This window comes from Manis javanica, chromosome 2 (assembly GCF_040802235.1).
Source record: "Manis javanica isolate MJ-LG chromosome 2, MJ_LKY, whole genome shotgun sequence".
Taxonomy (NCBI): domain Eukaryota; kingdom Metazoa; phylum Chordata; class Mammalia; order Pholidota; family Manidae; genus Manis; species Manis javanica.
In genome coordinates, this window is record NC_133157.1 from 176,709,476 (window position 1) to 176,732,319 (window position 22,844).

General features: G+C 36.2%; 1 protein-coding gene across 1 annotated transcript in view; it reads left to right on the forward strand.

Annotated features, from left to right (window-relative positions):
* SLC26A7 (solute carrier family 26 member 7) overlaps window positions 1-22,844 on the forward strand; it is a 122,451-nt gene that overhangs the window by 70,275 nt on the left and 29,332 nt on the right. Inside the window, exons 5-10 of the mRNA XM_073229812.1 lie at window positions 1,460-1,612; window positions 4,538-4,620; window positions 6,726-6,873; window positions 8,936-9,049; window positions 17,358-17,435; window positions 18,417-18,512. Coding sequence (XP_073085913.1) covers window positions 1,460-1,612; window positions 4,538-4,620; window positions 6,726-6,873; window positions 8,936-9,049; window positions 17,358-17,435; window positions 18,417-18,512 — 672 coding nt within the window. The remainder of the gene's footprint in view (window positions 1-1,459; window positions 1,613-4,537; window positions 4,621-6,725; window positions 6,874-8,935; window positions 9,050-17,357; window positions 17,436-18,416; window positions 18,513-22,844) is intronic.

Below are 22,844 nucleotides of genomic sequence, written 5' to 3' on the forward strand. Positions count from 1 at the left end.
CTTGGATCATGCAAGTTACGCATTTAGACAGAATTTTCTTGACATCCCTTTAATCCCATCCCTATATTAATATAAAATGTATTTCACAGAGTAGCATTTTGGGTTTTTGTCCTGGGCTTTGAGTAAGGGGTTACTATGAGAAATGAAACTTGTTCCTTCACTTGCTATAGGAATTCTGTGAACAATTATCATCCACAACATAGAGAATAAAAAATATTGTCTGCATCTCAGGTAACTATGATATTGTGGTACCTAATTTTCTTTCCAAGTAGTGTAGAATAAAATAGAATATAGTAAAAAAGATAACAAGTAAATCTCTCTGACACCTAATTATTGCTCAATGTATCTGATTACACAATGGTTTATTTTGTTCCTTTTTATTTTAACTGTGTGAACAAAAGGGGATTCTCAATTACCTATGTTATTCTGACCATTTTCACCCAGCCAGGCTCCAATTTAACTGAGTACAGTTTTTTGTGGTGTTTGAAAGAGTCATGGTATTAATGATAATGTTCAATATATAGAATTCAAGTTTGGATAAGCTGATGTACTTCCTTTATACCAGGCATATTCCTAATGTCTGGACCATATAAGTTGAGTCCTTTGATTGGGTAACCTACCAAGCAGAATTTTAAGAGATGCTAAAGAACATTGTCTACATAATGTTTTTGTAGACATTTTGATGCATTGTCTATATAACATTTTGACCTATTATTTTTGTGCTCACTTACATTTGAGATGCTGAAAAGATACCAACAATTTGGGCTACTGTAAGAGTAGCCCATGTGCTAAAGTGAAAACTAGTTTTTACTACCTGAAACAAGACTTGAGAAATCTGTTGTGAACAAATAGAAATGAGTTTATAAAAATCATGTTCCAAAGAAGGAGGAATTAAGAGACATATTTAAGATAAGCATTTAAAACCTATTTAAACTGCTACAATTATACAAGTTAGGTATCTTCATAAGAGAGAATGTGGAAGGTACTGATAAACACAAACATCTCTTTGTGCAGAGCTGTTAACTTTCCAGATATCTCCATAGATAGGGTCTTTGTTTAATTCTGGGGTTTGAGGAAGAGTGGTGGGGTTCAGGGATCCTGTGGTCCCCTCACTGCTCCTAGTGATGAATCTGCATGTAGCTAACAAGTTTTAGTATCTGTGTCCATTGAAATGTCTGGAAAGGAACTGAAATCGTCTTCCTAGCAGTGTCATCACACAGGAAGGAGCAAACACTGAGTGTGGTGGAAGAATCAAGGACAAGGCAATGTTGTCCATGCAAAGGAGTCATAGCTTGCCCTACGTGAGCACGACCACCACCCTTCTGTGCCCCACATTTTCACTCCCCACCCCTTGATACATTTTTGCAAAACATCAGTGAATTCATATGGAGCCAGATTTTGATGTTAGTATGTTGTGGGTGACCCTGATTTTTGTTAATATTTTTCTTCATCACTATAGATCTATGCCTATGTCTTTGAAAACATCAAGTCTGTCCGACTGGAAGCACTGCTCTTATCCTTGCTGAGCATTGTAGTACTTGTTCTGGTTAAAGAGCTGAATGAACAGTTTAAAAGGAAAATTAAAGTTGTTCTTCCTGTCGATTTAGTTTTGGTAAGTATGAAATCAGCATTTAGCATTCTGCCCTACAATGCTTGCCAGTTGCTGGGGGTAACCTGCTGAGGCTCACTATATTGTCTGCAGTAACCCATAGCTATTCCTGTCTCTCATTAAGGTAGGGCTAATTTGCGTAGCTATATATTAATGTAAGAACAGGAAACATTTTGAGTCAATAATTTTAAAAAGGAGGCACACATGTTTTCAATTTATATAGCATTTCTCATAAGCTTGTAATTTTTTTTTTTACATAAATAAGAGAACATGTAGCCTAAGATTTTAAGTAAGGAGACATATCTAAGGGTGAGACTCTAAAGATCTCTGGCTTGATCCTCTGTAAAGTAATAAAAAGATACTACTTTTTATTGCTGCATTACTATAAGATATGCAGAGGAATAATATTAATTGAGAAATGTACACTAATGGTTGGTAGACTTATTAGCACTTTTTTACTGACCTAATTTTGCTTTATTGAAAGGATACTCATAATTTTCACTGGCCAGAGCTGGTTCTCTATGATTTTTTTTTTGTATCTGGCAAGGCAATCAATTATGTGTTGCTCCAAAAGCTTATGATATTAAAAAATACATTTTGAAGTTTTAAGAGCCTCTCACGGGAACTCTTAACTAAGCGAAACAGTAAGTTGAAAATGAGATGTTAACGCAATCACAATCCACTAGCTTATCATTAATTGGCTTCTTCAGTGGTCTCTAGGTTATATGTGTATATGACAAGTGCTGTCTAAATAATTTCACCTATTGAAATATCGCTTCATGCTGTTAAGATGGTATAGGTTAATGTGAATATATAGGGCCAGCACATTGAAAACCATCTCTAAGGGATCTGACTCATTTCTGTTGAACTCACCTGGACAGCCCCTCTCCCTAGCTAGGCTTTGTGTGATCCTAGGTCTTGATAATTTGTGGAGACACATTTAACATCCATCCATGCAATGTGTCTGTATCTCAAATATAAGTGGAGGGTACTATGATTATTTGTTTTCACAGCAACAACTGTGAAATATACCATTTTATTTCAAAGTCCTGTAGGTATTAAGAAATGATTATTATATTTTGGGATATGGTATTTACATAAATTTCATGAAACTGAAGATTGAGTATAACCTTAGGGGAAAACACCCTAGAGCTAGTAATAAGACAGTTGCTTATATATTCAGTGCAAAACTAGTAAGAAGTATCCTTATAAAAAAAACTGAAGGTATCCTCATGCAGTGTTGTCCCTAATATTTGCAAGACCCAAGGCAAAAGTACTAATGCAAACCTAAATACTTAGAAATTATACATCAAAATGTTAAACATGTGTTCTTTTCCTGTCTTGACTAAAACACCTTAATGATTACCTTGAAAGGCAGGTTGAATAGAGGATTCTACCACTTTGAGTTCTGCCAGAATGTGGCACCTTGGGAGGGCCAGTCCCTAGCACTGCCCATTCTCCTCCTCCTCCCCCCTGTGGCACCTCCAGGGGGGTCCGCATGCATGTGTATGGATAACCCTGCCAGTATTCAAGCTCCAAATGTCTAAGGAAGTCTAAGACCCTCTCTGAGAGAACAATTCAATGACTCAAGTTGCTTAATTTTAATATTGCCTATGGTACTGAACATCATATATTCCTCCATTTTCAATAAGAATCCAAGATGTTGTGGCTGTGGTATATTTTCTTTTAAGCTCACAATGTGTTTTCTGACCTGATTTAAATATCACATTACAGTTTTAGCAACTAAAATTTTTAATTGGTTTAGGAGTTTTTGAATATGTTAACACTTCTGATTCTCCGCTAATAGCTTGAATTTTTAACTGTTATTATCTTTGTTAGAAAGTACTATTATATCACAATATTTATAAAATTCAACAGTGTATATGACCTGTACAATTTTGTTACCTTGTAAAAGGCTGTTTTGCTCTTTAAATATATTTGATGTTTTAAAAATCTCTGTAAATTCAGTTGAATATCATCACAGAGAACAGAAATATATAGGGAAAATCCCTGTAAAATAATATTTTGGGGAGTTAATTGTTAGATATTCCTTTTTTTGCTAGTGCTTTGTTATGTCTTTGTCTCTGGCCATACATAAATCAGTTCCAAACTGATACTGATACCCTAATTGTATGAAATTTCTAGTACCTATTAAAATTATCAGTAGAATGAAAAGATAATTTGAAAATGAATGGAAAACATTTGGGTGGCATGGATGATAAAGCAAAGGCTGAACTTTGTTCTGAACATATACTTTAAAGGTGTTTATGGGTATAGGCAGAGAACACGTCACTTTGCTTATCATATATCATATACCACATATCATATAATAGAGCCTAGGGCACCTGCGACTCCATGGAGGTAATTTTTAAAACATGGAGTCCAATATATTATTAACTAGCATATTTTATTCAAGAAATAGTAAAAGCTCAAAATTATTCAAGGAGATGATAAATCATTGACTACTAGCCTATATCAGAAACATGGATACATTACCTCAATCTCTTTGAGAGGTTGCTGTCATGGAGGGAAAGTGTGCTGTGTTGTAAAGCATCCCTTCATGTCATGAGAGACAAGTATTTAGGTTGGATCGTAGTATCTGGCACACACCCACCCACACTGAACCACACTCCTCTATTCTGTGTTCTGCTTCCCTTCAAAATCAGACACGATTGGGTTGACACAATTGGGAAGGATATTAGAAATGCTATAGTATTGGATGCCATTCAATTTTCAAGACTACACATTAAATGCTTTCAAGACTTAGAGGGAATTTTTTATTTTTAACATTTTAATTTTTAAAAATCTGGCCAACTGCTGTATTATTCTTGGGACATGTGAACAGTGTGTTTACCTTTGAAAATAATGTAAGGTGTTTGAGGAGGCCAGTAATAATTTTCTTCTCATTTTTCAAATGGAACCACACAGATCATTGCTGCTTCATTTGTTTGTTACTGTACCAACATGGAGGACACATATGGATTCGAAGTAGTTGGTCATATTCCAAAGGGGTAACGTTGTCTCTGTTTTTCTTTCTTTATTTTTTTTTTTTGATGGAGGAAGGGACTTGGGGTAGGTGGGTATGTATTTCATTTCTTTCAAAGGCCCATATAGGACAAAGGTCTAATTTATTCCTTTTTGAAAATGATAGGAACAATACACAGAGAAAGAGTAACTTCTTAGGCTGTTTACCGATTACTAGGAAAGTAGACAAATATTTTAGAGAACATTGCTTCGGGTAAAAGATTGGGAAATATTTACAAAGGTGTTATTTGAAAAACGTGGAAGATATTGAATTTCCAAATTAGACTCCGTGCTCTTGATGTAGGCTTCCCTGTTCCATTCACACATTCTTATGACTATTTTTATTTTCCTTAAAACATAGTGGAAATACACAAGCATCAAGGGAAATAGCAAATCCATAGGCTTGAGCCACATGTAGTGGTGAGAGAGGACTGAAGTGGGGGAGAAGCGTGGTTCCCTCCCTTCTGAAAGCCTTCTGCTGGACACTAGGAGGAAGGGTAACAAGAGGAAGTATTTGCTCTAAAAGGGCAAAAGGTTGTTCCAAGTATAGCCTGAAAGAAAAGAAAGACATCTCAGGGAAGAGAAGAGTGTCTTCTGGGTTATTCCCTTTTAATGGGCTTAGTGTACGCAAGTGTTTATAAATTTAGGGCAAAGTGACTATTGTTGAATCCTCCATATTTCCAGTCCCAACTTTTGGTTTCTAACTACATTAAGATGGAGGAACAATGGGAAAATTCTCAGAGAGTAAAAAGATAATTTTTTAAAAATCCTGTCTTTAGCATTTAAGCAGATACAGGCTGATGGTAATTATCTGAATCAACTGGGGTTTTTTCTAAAGGGTTCTTTACTCCACCTTCGCAGGTCAGTGTATCGATTCTTTCTAAGTCAGTTAGTTGCCGTAAATAATTATGCAAAAGTTCAAATCCCGTGAAACAAAGGTTCTTATACTTTGAAATGGTAGCACTTTTGTATTTCATACACTGTAGAGCCTGTAATGACACAAATCACTTAGGCTTGGGGATAAACTTCAGTAAGTGGGTAAAAAAAAATCATGCCTCTCTATTTGCTCTAGTTCTCCTTTGAGTGACCTTCCCAGATCCATACTCTTAAGGAACCGCAGGGAGAGTGTAGCTTTGGAAAGAGAAGGAGCTGTGATTGAATCCCAGTTCTACCATTCACAGCAATTTAGATACATTACCTAACCTTTCTCAAAATGTTTTCTCATTTATATGGGGCGTTAGTGGTGCTTGTGAGAATTAAATGAAACAGCTAATACGAAAGGCTGACTGTTCTACTTCCAGGCTAGTTATTAAATCAATATGAATTATCTTTTTCTTCTACTTTTGCCCTAGAGGGATTTTTTTTTTTGAAAGGGAGGCAGGTCTTCCAAAGGATCATCAGCGACAAATAAATGATGATCCTTGGGCTTGAGTGGTTTTCAAAACAGTAAGACAATGGCTACATATTAGCTGAAAGAAATACTTTAAAGAGCTCCTTAAAACTGAGAAACAGCTAACTGTGGTCCTATTTCTGTAACAGTAGATGGAGTCTTTATATATATTTTCCTTGACATACGTAATACACAGTTAAATATACTGTGAAAGGAACAAGTTAAAAATGTAATTAAGATGATGAACTCAATAGCAAATTTAGGGATTAGCTCAGGAATTGTAGCTCACAGTAAACTAGTGTTTGCATACAACACTGTAGTGTCCACGGCAGGAAATACAGTCTCTAACACCAGCCAAATATATTTGCAAAGATTAGAGTGAAAGAACCCTTCAGTTTTGCTGTTGCTTTGATACAGGACATTTTGTCGAGTCAGACTTTCTGTGGAACAACCTAAATTCCCTCAGTAGAAATGCCAGTTAGACGCAGGAAGATGTCTCTGTGGTGTCCCTTGTGATTTTGCTTGTCTGCTAAATAATGTTGAAAACAAAGGGCTTCTAAGGGCAAGCCTGCGTGGTTTTCTCCTGGGCATTTCATTTATACTATGTAAACTTCAGAGTCATTACCACAGTTGAATTCATTGCAAGTTGTTACAGAAATTACATGAAAGTTGATGACTTCAAGATGAGCTTTGTTTCCACAGAATTCCTCCGCCTAGAGCTCCCCCGATGCACGTCCTCTCAGCGGTGATCACTGAAGCTTTTGGAGTGGCGCTTGTAGGCTATGTGGCCTCACTGGCTCTTGCTCAAGGATCTGCCAAGAAATTCAAATATTCAGTTGATGACAACCAGGTGGAGTATGCCCCAGCCCCTCTCCACAGTGACTGTATCATTGTTCTCTCAGAACCTGGAAATGTAGCATTTACAGAAAGTACAACTTTTCCAAGTGTACAGCAAGAATGGTTAGAAAAAAACAAAAGAAAAAAAATCTCTAAATCATTCATAGAAAGCTGAAAATTTCGGCTTCATGGGTCTGTTTATATTACACTTAAAAATATTGTACAGAGGGAGACATTTTGATGTTTATTTTGATTGGCTTTTAGGAGAGAATCTATATATATTTATTTTTGCATGCTGACTTTCAAAAATCATGGATTTCAAAATACAAATAACACTAAGATTACTCTTCTTAATAAAAAACTGTAGGATGTGAAGGTCTATTCTTGTAATACCAAAAGGCGAAGATTTTATTGATCATATTTCTGAATTTACTTCAGAGTCTTGTTTCAAGGCCCATGGTTTTATAGTCCTGCACAGGTCTGCAGAAACAGCTGTGAAATAGTGGTTTTGAATGCCAGATTACCTATGTCTCGTCTCGCTCTGACTCTACATGCCCTTAATTGTTTCTGTGCCCCAGTTTTGACATCTGTAAACAAACAGGTTTACTCATACAACAGGTGTGTATTGAACCCTACTTTGTGCCAGGCACTGACATAGGAACAAGAGCCACAACAATGTCCAACACAGAGCATGCCTCTTCTCATCTCAGAACCTCTCAGTGGCTTCCCATTGTACTCAGATGAAAAGTCTCATTACCAAGGTTTACTAGGCCCTATGTAACCTGCTGCCATCCCTTTTCCCCTCTGCTCTCATATCCCTTTCATGATCTGTTTTAGTTATATTACTGCTTTGCTTTTCTTTGAACCCTCTAGTCATGTTTCTGGCTTAGGACATTTGCGCTTGCTGTTCCCTTTTCCAGGAACCCAGCTTCCCCAGATATCTGCATACCTCCTTTATTCAAATGTTTCCTTCTCTGGGAGGCCTTCCTTGGCAAGCTAAAGTCCTAAACTCTACATTCTTCCACTCCTTCCTCTGCTTTGCTTCCCATATTCATCTCGTTTATTGTCAGCATTCCCTCACTAGGACATCAGCTCTGTGAGGACCAGGTGTTTGTCTGTGTTGTTCACTGGCAACAGTAGAAGTAGGAAAACATTAGGAGGTTTTTGCAGTAATCCAGGTGACATTTGGTGACTTGGACCAGGATGTAGCAATGGAAATAAGGAGTGGAGATACTCTGGGTTGGATGTGGATGCCATCTGGGACAAGTGGAAGGAGTAAAAAACATCTCTAATGTTTTTGGATCACACAAGTGGAACTTGAGATGCAGAAGAACGTGGAAGACCAGACTGGGGGTGGTAGAAAGCAATAGCAAGATTTAGTTCAGTTTGGGACACCTGTTAGCTCTCCAAATGGACATGCTGAGTAGCAGGTTCATTGTATGAGTCTGAAGTTCAGAAGAGTGGTCCAGCCTGGAGATAATAAATTTGGGAGTTGTCAATGTGTACATAGGTAGCTAAGATTAGAGAGAGAAGAAAAATTGCCCAATATTTGTGGTTGACTAGAATAGAGGGAACCACAAAGTAAATTAAGAAGTGGTGGCCAGGGAGGTAGGAGGGACCAGAAGGGTATGAGGTCCTAGAAGAAATTAGAAGGAGCCTTTAAGGAGAAGGAAGTGAGCAACTACATCTAATGCTGCTTTTAGGTCTGGTAAGGTACGAATTAACCATTGCATTTAGCATTGTGGAGGTCATTGGTAGAGTGGTGGGAACAAAACCCTTGATTGTAGTGGCTTGAAAGATAGAGGAAAAATTGGCAACAGAGGTAATAAATACCTTGTACTTCCCTATTAAGGGTATGAGGATTAAATGAGCAAAATGCTTAGAACAGTTTCAGGTTCATTGTAAGCATTCAAATAATGTTAGTTATATGTATATTATAATGTTTAAATAATAACCACTGGAGACAACAGAAATTGAAGACAAACAAACCTTGTTCTTTTACAAGTTGTATCTGGGGGTTCTAAAAGTTGATTGTAAATAAGAAATGATATATTCTCCTATTATCCATCTTGTAGGAATTTTTGGCCCATGGCCTCAGCAATGTGATTCCATCATTTTTCTTCTGTATACCAAGTGCTGCTGCAATGGGCAGGACCGCTGGCCTGTATGGCACTGGAGCAAAGACACAGGTAACCTCATTACTCAGCAGCAGCAAAGGAGCTGGGGCCTTTACTCTCTTCCTCCGCGAGCGGGAAGAGGGAGCTTCTCTCTAAAGTTCTGAAAATGTTTACTTCTTCAACGTTTTTCTAACCAGTTTTAGAGAAGTCTGTCTCTCTTCTCTTTCATATGAATGATCCTCTGGAAAATGAGTGATATACTGAGCAGATCGAAAATACTGTACCTACGGCAGCTTTACTATTGACAACCTTTGAACCAACGCTCCCTCTAGTGGTGCCTCTGATTTTGTTTTTTGCTGATCTACCCAGTTTGAAAAATTTCCAATTTTGTTCACTTCCTTTAAATAAAATGAAATCAGTTATATGCAAAATCAGTCTTTGACACTGAAATTCGTGTTTATAGAGATGTAAAAATATATAAATGAGTAATAAGATATCTGTGCATTTTAGTTTAAAGAAATAATTTTTATATATTAGGAACTCAAATAAATTTGACATTCATTGAGAGTGTGTTATATACCAGCTGTTATGCTGGGTACTGGTAAGATGACGATGATAATAAAGATGTTGTGGTGAGGTGGTTGAGGAAGCATATGCTGAGTTATGTCCTAGGCATTGTGTGTCATGCTTTTTAAATAAATGAACTCATTTAACCCTTTAGGTATCTCTATGAAAGAGGTATAGCTGTTATTCTCAGTTTCCTGTGAGAAAGTTGAGGAAAAGAGGGTTAAAGTAACTTACTTAGGTCACAGAGCTGGTGCAGGCAGAGCTGGGATTTGAGCCCAGATAGATTTACTCTAAATCTTGTGCTTTTAACCAACGTTCTACATGAGAAAATGCATGTGTATGTTAAAATAGGAAGTAAACATTAACAGTTAACCACTATGAAAACCATTCATGTTTGTTTAAAATTGGAATTGTATGAGAATTTATAAAACATTTTGTGTGGTAGTTCAGACATTTATTAGTAGCCCTTATTAGGACTTATATATTAATCCTTTTGGGGGGTTGTAGAAGAATACATTTGAAAAGGATATGGTTCTTGACAGGTGGCAAGAGAAAGATGGGTAAACAGACATTAAAATATAGCATAAAACTAATAAAATGATTGATGAATGTACCATGGAGCAGAAAGAAAACAGCAACAAATTATGAATATATAATAATTTGATGAATAATTGCCACAAGTCATCAGCTAAGATATGAAATCCTCATTCAACCTTGTTTCACATGAGAGTTTGATTTTTACACAGTGATTTCAAGCTTAGGTTCATCATATGTATCAGCATAAACATTTTTGCAAACTGTACTCTCAAATGTTTGTGGTCTAAATGTGAATGTTTAATACATACTGTACTCTAGTTTCATCCCTTACTCTGAAGACTTTCCTATCCATATAATTCTGGGAATCTAAGTTACTTTCCACCTGGTTTCAAGTAAGGATGAAATTACTAAGAGTTCCTCTCTTCATGGCTAGTTCTGTGCTTACCTAGTTGAGGCAAGGTAAGTACAGTGAACAGTTCAGGGCATGGCTTCCGGAACCTGGCCTAAGTTCTGAATCCACCACCAGTGGTTGGGTGATTTTGCACAAGTAACTTATTGTTACTAGCCTAAGTCTCTCTAGCCTGAGTTAACTCAGCTGCTAAAGTAATTGCTACAAGGATTAAATGAGTTAGTGCATGCTGATTCAGTACAACTCCTGAGCCCCAGATCAATACTCTTTCAATGTTAATAATTATCATTGATTTTATTATTAAGTACTCTTATTATAACAAAATGTTTTTAGAGCACTTGTTTAACATTTAATATTAAAACATCCTCATTTGGTCGGGAGGCAGCAAGGCAATTTTCAGTCCAAGTTGCCCTCCAACTTGCTGGGAATCCCGAGCTGGTTAGTATCTTCATCCATCACATGAACAGAGAAGGCTGGAATAGAATCTGTGAGATCTCTCAACTTGAGTGTGTCCCATATCTGGGGTTTCTTAGGCATTTATTCCTTTTCTAATTACTATTTTAGTAATAATAAAACCATCTGATTAATCTTTGTACCTTTCAGTATTGAATGTCTAAAAAAGAATACATCGAGAAAATGCTTAGTTATTTTTTAAACCTTTTTAAAAAATTTGAATTGGCAAAAATTTGTTCAACCAAAAGAATAGGGATGGAAAGGTGCCCTTCTCTTTTCTGTTCTGGAGGCCACACATTTGAATGATTAGAATGACAGAAACTTTTCTAAGGACTTTTCACTTAAGAGTTATTTTCTGTATGGTATTCATCAGACTTCACAATAAATGAAAGAAATCTAACAAAACACTCGTTCAGGGAGACAAAGGTCAGCAGCAGAGTATTTGCATACTGTTTTGCTTGTTGGGATGATCTCTAATCTGTTCAACAATTCCCATTAAAATTTCACAGAGAAGGAATCTAATTTAATGTGCATACCCAAATCGAGATGCTTTCCCATGATAGTCATTTTAGACCTTTAACATTGCAACTGTTAAGTTTATGTGGGTATAACTGCTAACTGACATGATTTGAAGAAGGCACTGGGCAAGCCAAGTCTTAAATGTTTTATTCTAAATAAAAATTGTGAAATCAGTTTTCTATGTGATAAGACTTTTCACAAAACAACCCCTTAAATGGCTCTGTCTCTCTTAAGGACTAGACTTATACCCAGGAAATTAATCTAGAAGATGTAGAAACCCACTTTTAGGCTAATGATAATCAATCAAAGGAAAAGTGGAAACAAAGTGGAAACTTTGTTAACTAATTCACCAATTGACTCTTTCTTATCCAGAAATAGCATTATCTGTAGAAAGCTATCTTTTTAGAATGTAAATATGGTCTTGTCATGAAACACTGAAAAGCTTTGCGTAGGCCTTAAAACTCAGGGTTTATGCTCCCTACAAGGTGCTGAGCGCTCCCTTGTACAGCCTTACCTTGGGCTGCTCTCCACCCCACCCTCAGCTTTCAGGCCAGGTGGCCTTGCCTCCCTGTGGGCTGCCTCCCTTGCCCTGTGCATTCACCCCTCCCATTCTTCAGACCTCACCTCTGGCTCTGTGCTTTTCTTCAGAGTCCATAGCTCTGTTAGACATGAAACATTCATCAGGGTGATTGTATGATTGATATTTGCCTTATATTCCTAACTTAAACTCCTGGAAAACAGGGCTGTTTCTGCTTTACGATATACATAGTGCCTAGCCCAGGACCCAGAACAGAGTAGTCATTCAGTAACTATGTGCAGAAAAAATGAATGAGAAAGAAAAATAAATTTAAATTAAAAAAAAAAGAAAAATGAAGAAATGCAAATTAAAACCACAATGAGATTTCACCTCACACCAGTTAGGATGGCCATCATCAAAGACAAACAGCAAATGTTGGTGAGGTTGCAGAGAAAGGAGAACCCTCCTACACTGCTGGTGGGAATGTAAATTAGTTCAACCATTGTACAAAGCAGTATGGAGGTTCCTCAAAAAACTCAAAATAGAAATACCATTTGACCCAGGAATTTCACTCCTAGGAATTTACCCTAAGAATGCAGGAGCCCAGTTTCAAAAAGACATATGTACCCCTATGTTTATTGCAGCACTATTCACAATAGCCAAGAAATGGAAGCAACCTAAGTGTCCATCAGTAGATGAACAGATAAAGAAGATGTGGTACATATACACAATGGAATATTATTCAGCCATAAGAAGAAAACAAATCCTACCATTTGCAACAACATGGATGGAGCTAGAGGGTATTATGCTCAGTGAAATAAGCCAGGTGGAGAAAGACAAGTATCACATGATTTTACTCATCTGTGGAGTATAAGAACAAAGCAAAAACTGAAGGAACAAAACAGCAGCAGACTCATAGAACCCAAGAATGGACTAACAGTTACCAAAGGGAAAGGGACTGGGAGGATGGGTGGGAAGGGAGGGATAAGGGGGAAAAAGGGGCACTATGAATAGCACATATAATGTAGGGGGGGACATGGGGAAGGCAGTATAACACAGAGAAGACAAGTAGTGATTCTATAGCATCTTACTACACTAATGGACCGTGACTGTACTGGGGTATGTAGTGGGGACTTGATAATAGGGGGAGTCTAGTAACCATAATGTTGTTCAAGTAATTGTACATCAATGATACCAAAATAAAAAAAATAAAAATAATATAAAAAATGAAAACTGAAAGTATCAATAATGATAAAACTAATCAGTTTTGCTGACATTAAAGGGGACAGGTCAAGTCAGGCATTTTTACTGGGACTTGATATAGTGTACTTGAAGGTGGAAAAATCAAACTTGAAACCAGGCTTAAGATCATAGACTTTAGAGAAGTATTGTCCCATAGAAACAAAAATATGAGCCATGTAGAAATATGAGCCACACACATAGATAATTTAAACTGTCATATTTTTAAAGGTAGAAAAACTCAGAAAATTAAATTTATAATGTATTTGGATTCACCCAATAGAGTCAAAATATTGGTTCAACAAAGAATCAATCTAGAAGTGATTGATGATATAATTTACATTCTTTTTGTACTAAAGCTTCAAAATCTGTTGTTTATTTTTCATTTACAGCATGTCTTGGTACAAACTAGCCACACTTCAAATTATCAAGAGCCGCTTGTGGCTATGTTAGTGAATTTAGTCCCATTTTACATACAAGTGAGTTGATAATAAAGCCTTTCAGTACTTTAGAAAATCACACCGAAATGTTTGAAATAACAAAAGATAATGAATCATTTAATGCCAAGTACTGTGGTCAAAAGCTCAAACACATTTCTATCCTCCACATGTGGGAGCCCTTTTTACAATAATTCCCTTAAGGTGTGACATCCAGAGCATGGGTATATAAGAAAAAGAAAACCTTGGTGCTGCCAAGACATAAAGCACAAATAAATGTTGCAGGTCTTTCTTGTATCTTTCCCTCTGAAGAACGTTAGTTATGGGAGGGAGACAGCGTGCCCCAGCTCTCTCCTGTGCATGCTTCTCTTTGCTTCCAACAGAGCGGATACGCTGGCGCTCTCTAGGCAGTCCTGCAGGCAAAACCCGGACATGAAGGATGAGAGGCAGCATCTGCTGCCGGCGACGCTCAGCCTAAGTCGAAAATGACAGCTGGCATGTTTTGCTGCAACACTGAGATTGCCTCTGGGTTCTAATTTGCCAAATTATATTCCTTTGTTCTTTCAAAATTTGGCTTATTGCCTCCAACTTCTTTAAGGCCTTCTTAATCTAGCTATAGTTACCTAGTGTCCTCTGTCTTTTCTCTTTCTGCCCTTTCCCATCTCTTTTGTTGTTCCACTATTTTCCACAATGCTGTGCATGTAGTGAGCTCTCCACCTACTTTGCATTCTTCTGTCACTATTTAGGATGAAATGATGGGCATCTCACTCTTCCTACAGCCACATGTGTAGGTATGGGTAACACAAATGCCTGGACAGTCATCTTTGTAAGCAACCTGCAACATATATAATATTTGTTTAAGAATGTAGCAAGAAGAAAACAGAGACTTCATTATCCTATATACAAAATTAACTCAAATATGAGTAGTTGTGATTTTAGAGTAAAAAAAAATTGTCTTTGTACATTTAGTTAGTAGGACACAAAAGTTGAAGAGTAAAATACTTAGAAAATGTTTGCCTTGTGGGTAGTTAAGAATGTGAACACTTTTCTTCACTAGCTACAACTTAATCCAGCCTGAACTTACTAAGAAGAGGGCACTTAAGTTCTATATTCTGAGTTTTAAAAAAGGAGCAAGCTTTTCTCTTATTCTGGTTGCAACTTGCCTTTAACATCTTTCCCTTGGTACATCAGAGATTTATAAGAAAACAGTACTTCATACGCAAAGCAATGGATATCCCAGGAAGTGGGTAATACTCGAAAATATAGCTCAACTGGGTTATTACAGAAGTCTGATAGTACTGCAAATATCTGATCTCAGTTTAGCCTCTTTGTACAGTTACCAAGTTGGCCATCTTTGAAATGATGGCTTGGATTGCAGATCTCTCAAGATTTTTTATAAATGCAAACTTTAACATCTGGGCCTCTTATTTATGGGGACAATGAATGTCAATATTGTGAGAGTATTGAGGACAGAAACTACTACTTTATTGACTTCCTTGCCTGAGGAGTTGATGTACTAGGCAGAACTGATCAAGATTTCTTGTCCAATTAGATGTACTTACCTTTTGACCTAGGGCATCAACAGTGATAAGGCAAGTAAGTGCAAAGGAGCTAACATAAACTGTTTGCTTATATGGTCTATTTCATTATACACTTACCATCTAAGATGAATGGTCTTTTTCATCCATAGTTTGTCACCCTTTGCAAGTAACACCCATTTAACCCTTAGCTCATTTTTGCAATGACTGAAATTATAGTTCAACATGTACAGAGTTTTTGATACATATGCAAAACCTTGTGAAGAAACGCTAAGTATTATTTAGAGAAAAGCCAAAAAGGTAGTTGCAGTTTACTGTTTTTAAATAAAATTATATAGTTAGACTGAAATTTCTATAACATCTTTAAGTATTATTTCTAAGAACGTTAAGATATATTTGGCTTTATGGATTCCAGTTCAGTTCAAAATCCATATGCCTTCTAAAACTCCTCTGCTCTCTGACCTGGGTCAAGTCACTTTGTCTCTCTGTGCCTCAGATCTTTCCAAGGAGTTTAGACCACAATTGCCCAAAGTTTATATCCTCAACTAACATTAAGGGTTTTATTTTCTGGTACACTGCAAGTGTATGAGTGAACAGTCCCACAAAAAGAGTGCATGCCATTGTCTTTTGTCATGAAATAAACCTTAGCCAGGTTGGTGCCCTTTTCTTTCCAGACAAACATGGATGTGCTGAGTCACTTACTGTGCTATCTGAATGATCTGTTCTCTGACACCTAGCTCTCTCCAGTCCAGTGGAATAACAGACATCCTATTTTGTTATTCAAAAATTCTTATGTAAGATCAGCAATTAATTCTAAGTGATCACTATTGTAACAGTTCGATGTACTATTGCTTCTTTTATGGGTAACTGTGGTTCCCTAATGACTTATTTCTCACACAAAGATTTTTTCCCCCTTCATATGCTCAGGAATGCTGGAGATGACTTCCATTAAATAGGAAGAACTTGTGTTCCTTCACTTAGGCGGATGGTTTCATTCATGCCATTGCATATACCAATGGTCTGTTCTTTTCTATGGCTGAGTAGTATTCTGTTGTATGGGTATATCACACTTTATCTATTCACCAGTTGGTGGACATTTCAGTTATTTATAGTTTTTTTGGTGTTTATGAATAAAGTTGGTGTAAATACAGATATTTGCATGGGCTTATGTTTTCATTTCTCTTAGGTAGTTTTGGGACATATGATAAGTGTATGCATAAGCTCATCAAAAATTGCCAAACTGTTTTCAAAGTGCTTGAACCATTGCATTCCCAACAGCGATGTCTGAGAACTGCAGTTCTTTTGGGTCCTTGCCAGCCTTTGATATTATTTGTTTGTTTAATATTTATTTTTGGTTTTAGCCATTCTAATAGGTCCCAATTTGATAGCTCCATAATGATATCCTCGGCATCTTTGTGGCCCTATAAAAGCCCTGTTTCCTCTTGTTAGGCTACCTGTTTGGCCAAGCATTTTTACTAAGTGATGAACATTTGCATATGTGAAATCAGGTTCTCCATCAAGTGGAGAATAGCTAGGGGTCAAGTGTTTTGAATTACCTTTTGTCAGCAGGTTGAGTTGGTTAGAACATGATACTAATGACTTTTCAGGATTAATAAAATTAAATCTGTTTCACTCCAGAGACTGTTCCCATAATGCCTTATAACTGTTTTGTACTAGAGCCCTTTCTAACCAAGAATTCCAAAGAATAGAGTAAAAGCTTCAATGGAAATTTATCATTAGCACAGAAAAACACTAAGCTGCATATTCAGTTATTACCCAAACAACTTTCTAAGAAAGGAGGAGGGGAGTCAGGCTGAATCACAACAGGCTAAAGGACTTTTAATTGAAATGTCACTTTCACTATTAAACAAGAAAGCCATTGCTGTGATGTGTGATAAAAGTTGATGGTGTCCTATTTCTTTGTGCGGAATTGCTTTTCTCTCATCACTGACTTAATTTGACTGCACCCGTTTGTCAGCTGTCACGTTTGGGTCCTCTCAGCTGCAAAATATAGATGATGATAGTCTGTGCAATTTAACAATCACATGCCAACATTTGTTTTTTTCTAATCAAAATGAACTAAGAATTTTATCTTTCCCCTATAACTTCAGATTGATAAGAAAGTTCAAGGTTTTCTTTTTTTTGTCTATCTTGTATTTTACAGGTGGCTTGTCTAATATCCTGCATTTTTGTCCTGATAGTCATCTATGCAGTAGGACCTTTGCTTTACTGGCTGCCCATGGTATAGTAGTGCTTTTTTGTTATCTACTTTTTAACATTATTTTAAATGAGAATCATTGTATATTGAAATTCCTTAGAAGAGTAACCTCAATGACCCTAAATCTGAAATTATGTAACATGAATAATTATTGAATGAAGGAAAGGTGGAAAGAGACCATGTTGTGGAGAATGGAAGGATACAATGGCTGTTTTCTAATTCTTAGGCTCACATATAAAAATGGCATTGGGGAAATTAGATTTATTTTGTGCACTTTGGAGGGTAGAACTAGGCAATCTCTGTTATAAGAATTGTATCAGAACTTGGGCTGTTACAACATGTGTCCTGGTTGATGGTGTAGGGAACAAAATATATCTTGCGACCCTTGCTACTTCTTTACACAGTGTACTCAGAACACGAGTACCAGTGTTTGCCTTGCTCTTCATAGCCTGGGGCACCAGAGTGAGGCAAGAAAGAGCCTGGTCTCCACAGAGCCAGAGACAGTCTCAGTCCTGTCCTATTTTAATTCTTCACTCATGTAGTGAGAATAAATGATTTGCACTGGAGATCTTCCAATAATCAAGTTCAGTTCTCAAGAGAGTTATAAATACCTTTGGGCTAAACCAGATAATTGATACGCAGGGCAATTCTAAAGAAATACATGATATAAATATACAATTTTTGCAACAAACAAATTTCAAAAAAAGGACAGTGAATAATTACAAAGTTGAGTACATTTAGCCTTATAACATTCACCCTTGCAGTTCACTACTTTTCTGTTTGTTGTGTTTCATATGGCATAAATTTTACCCTGTGACTTTCTGGACTGATATTATATTCCTAAAGTACAATAATAGATTAGTTCCAAACAAAATGTATATTGCTTTAATCTTCTAAATGGCGATTGCTTCTCTCTAGTAAATACTTAAAAAGAAAACTTGTTCCTTTTAAATTTAGATTAAAATCTTTATCTTGCTTCTTCATCAATTTATTTCTTATTTTTAGTGTGTTCTTTCAAGTATTATTGTTGTGGGACTGAAGGGAATGCTAATACAGTTTCGGGATTTAAAAAAATACTGGAATGTGGACAAAATTGATTGGGTAAGTAGAAATTTGACCTAAAATTTCCCTTTTTAGCTTCAACACATGACACAATATAAACTTTAATACTTTCTTTTGCAGAAAATAGTTTTAACCATTTGAGACTTGTGCACTTTTCAAACTACCATTTATTTTTTCAAATTCTTAATAAAAGCATTAAAATGTAAAATGCCTTTAGAAGAAACAGAAATGGAATTTTGTCGAGTTTTGATTGATATGTTATTTGAGAACCTTTAAAGAATTGCTAGCTAACTTGAATGAATGGGGATTCCAAATTTGTATTAAAACTTGTTTTTGGAAATAAAGTTCATTAAGGAAGTATACACTAATAGAAATACAACCATTTATAATATGTGGAAAAAGCCATATTAATTGCTAAGAAATGTATACTGCATTAATATAGGGTAAACATTCATTCTAAACATAAAGTCTCATGAATTGAGTTTTAAACTGGTTACATTGAGAGGAGCATTATGTTAATAGGATATTGCCAACAAGGGATAAATTATACTGAGCAATGATAAAGGGTCGCTTCTACTAACAGAAATGTTTCATACACTTATTCTAGAGAACTGTATCTATGCAAGAGCATCTGACATTCTTTCCCTTTACAGTGTGGGTGAAGTATTTCATAAGTACCCTCTGTTTAGCTCATAATATTATACAGCATTCAGTATTTACAGTATAATATACAGTACAATGCAGTATATATAGAGTATAATACAGTTATCTATGTATTACCCCTCCCTCAGATTCTTTACTCTGACAGACTTTGGGGGATTTATTTATGTTGGCACCTACTTGCATAATATTCCCCTTGAGGCTTAGAATCCCTGAGCTCCCACCACAGTACAATACTGGGTGCCATGGGGACTGCAGAGATGAATAAAGAACTACTTGTCCTCTCCATACACTTACATTTGTGCAGGAAGCAGACATGGAAACACAAACTTACTATGCAAGGTATAATACAACATGACCTGGAAGCAAAAGTACAAGCTTAGTACTAGAAAAAAAATAAGAGGTGGGACAATATGAAAGACTCTGACAGCAGAGCTGAAATGTGAACTGATATTTGAAGGAAAAGTGTTTGGTAAGCAAGCCAAGAGGCCAAAATTATCCAGGCTTATGGAGGATCATAACTTTTTAAAGTTGATATATATGAGTAGCACATGGAAATAGAGAAATGAGAAGATGCCAACTTATTTAACAAGCTATTTGATAATCCTATGATAAAGATATATCTAAGAAAATCATTAATTATACTATAAATTAATAAGAGGGGGCACATTACCATATTAGGAGGGGGGAGATGTCAGGGAAGGCTTTTTCCAGGAAATAATGGGTAGAGCATATATTGTGTGGGTAGGAGTAGTAACAGATGGGACTGGGAAAGTTAAGCCTAGGATGAACTAAGATAGAATGCTTATGTCCTGCAAAGACAAGATTTCATCCAGAAGGCAGTAAGGCATCACTGAAAGGAGAAATAGGAGTATTTGTATTAGAAAGGTCATTTGAGTAATTTGAGGGAGATGGATCAAACTGATGAAGTCTGCAGTGGAGCACTGCTCTAGTAATTCAGGCAAGTAAACAAGGAAAGCCTGGACCACAACTGAGATGATGAGGTTCATTAGGAAGGAACAGAATTGAAAATTATTAAAGAGGTTACATTAGTTAGTCCTCATCACCAATTTTCCAAAAAGGGCTCTTGTGTTTCTATTCCCTGAGCTTTTGCAGGGTGAAAATACCTACCTGATTTCTTTTTATACTAGAAAGAAGTTTTTAGCTGAGTCTAAAAAGGACTTTTTAGATTTGGCATTATCTTCAGGCTCTGAGGGGTAAGGCAGAGAAATCACAAGTCAACATTTTTTGTTTGATTTTACGTGTTTCTTTTCCTAAATGGATGTTTGGTAAAATTCTTTCTTGCCCAATAAGTTTGGTAATATTATCAGAATATGTCCTGTGGCTGCACACCCAGTATCAAATTTCTATGGGAATGACATATCCTTTGATCTCAGAATCAAGAATTATATACAAAATTTTTCTTTAAACAGGTCTTTCAATCTTTTTCAAATCTGCATGTTCTGTTCTCTTAATGGATTCTGTATTTGTTCATTTTATTTTGTCTTCATATCTCTACGTTTTCCCATGATTAGCTCGGTGTGTGCATGGTTTCTCTGGACTATTCACTGTATCTCTGATGATGTATTTCTAGTTGTGATTATCACATTTTTAGCTTTACAATGATTTTATCTCTAATGTTTTTATTTCCATAAAATTCCTTCTCTTAATTCTTCCAGCTTGTTTTTTAGCTCCTTCAGTTTTTAAAAAAAATGTAGGTTTTATTTGACTCTTCATATCTATTTTTGACCTTTTCCCCGCTGTGATTATATTGCCTATTACCTGTCTAAACCTATTCTCTGTCTGTATTTCATTATTTTCTTTTTTCTCTTCCTCATTGCCATGAATAGATCCTTTGCTGATTCCTTTATGATTATAGTGTATTTAAAATGTAAAGTGGGTAGGGCAAGAGGTAGAAGTGGTGGAACATCCTGCAGCTCTGATTTAGGCACATCATATGAGGATTTGTCCTTAGCAGTAACAAAGCCTGACATGAATCCCAGGCTCTCTGGTGATTTGACATTTGCTGTCACTTCTCCATTCTTTACTTTGCTTTACCTCTAGCAGTCTCTTTGGTTAAGAGGTTAGGTTGAAAGTGATACAAATGGCATTTCATCCTACTGCTCTTCTTGCAATGATGTCAAATTGGTAGTGTAAGGGTATTTTCCTTCCGCTCTGGTGGTCCACCACTGGCACTATGACTTAAAGCTCTAAAATGTGATCGTATAGAATTTTCAAAATTGGGTCATTCATGGAGAAATTTATAATTGATTGAACTTTGAAGGTAAATTTGTTGGCTTTCAGGGTACTTGTTGTCTTCCAAATTTCACAGTATTTGGCAAATCTACATCATATTTTGTAGTTAGGAGTTGTGACATGATTTTGTGTCATTGCAGCTAGATTTTCCTCCCTGTATATTCATTTTTTAATATTATTTTGGGTGGATTTTAATAGAATAAAATTAAAATGCCTTTAAAATACTATCTTAATCTGATGTCCAAATCTATACATTAACTGGCAGCAGCATGGCAGATGACTTACACTGCCAATAACAAAGGCAGATAGTTAAGGAGGAGGCTGTCAGAATAGCTTAGAAGAGCAACAGTAAAGTGTGAAGTAGGACATTATCAGAAAAATTGAGAAAAGGGTATGGTTTGAGATTTTTTAATTAATAATTGATTGGACTTGGAAAATGATTGGACAAGTAGAAGAAAAAGGAGAAATGGTAAGATATGATCCCAAGGTTTCTGATTGTAGTGTCTTGAAGAATATTAGTGTTAAAACTGAAAGAGAACATTGAGGAAGTGCAGATTTTGGGGTTCAGTTAATGAGTTTGCATTTGGACATAAGAGTTTGAAGGTATTTGGTGGACAGTTTAAAAAATGGTTTAGTAGCTTGGAATTGATAGTCTCCTACATAGAGGTGAAGACTTGGAGTAGACAATATAGTGTGGGCAAAAAGTAAGGTTGATATAGGTGTCATGGATAAAGCAGATGCATGATAATTAAATGGGACATCATGTTGTTAGCTTGACAGTGGCCTCCCTATGGTTGAAGTGGTCAAATATCTCTTAGTTGCTAAGGAATTCAACAATAAGTAGCCATGAATTTTTGGGATATGATCTGGGCATAGGATTTGTAGTAAGAATATTGTGCAGACTATTTTGGATATTGGCTATATTGTCCAGTACACAGAATATGTCCAGATTACTCAGCAGTAGATAAAATATGCCTAAAACATCATGGAAATAAAGTTGCTAAAGATGTGTGTATGTGTAAAATAATTTGAAGGTTGAAAGTTTTAAAAAATTATGTCAGTCATCACATGAAAAATCAGAAATTTTTGTTTCTTTAATTTTTTACAGTTTAGTAATGATTTTACTTTGGGTTGTAGAACAAAACACTTTTTGAGCAAATGAAGAAATAGAGATCCAAATGGAAGCCTGACTCACAGGCTCAGACTAAGTTTGAGTAACTGAATAATGGGGATAAAGTTCAGACCTATAGAAATTTAATAAAATGTATCAATCACCAAAATAGGATAACAGATGGATCAGGGAGAGGTGAAGTGATTGAGTAGCTGTTAAACTGTGCTTTATACTGATTAATTTTCTATAAGGAATAAGGGTTTATGTGTTCATTACTTGAGGTCAATTTTGGGATTATCTTGTATTGTCTGTGAGTGATGAATAGGGAAGAGACAGCAGGAACA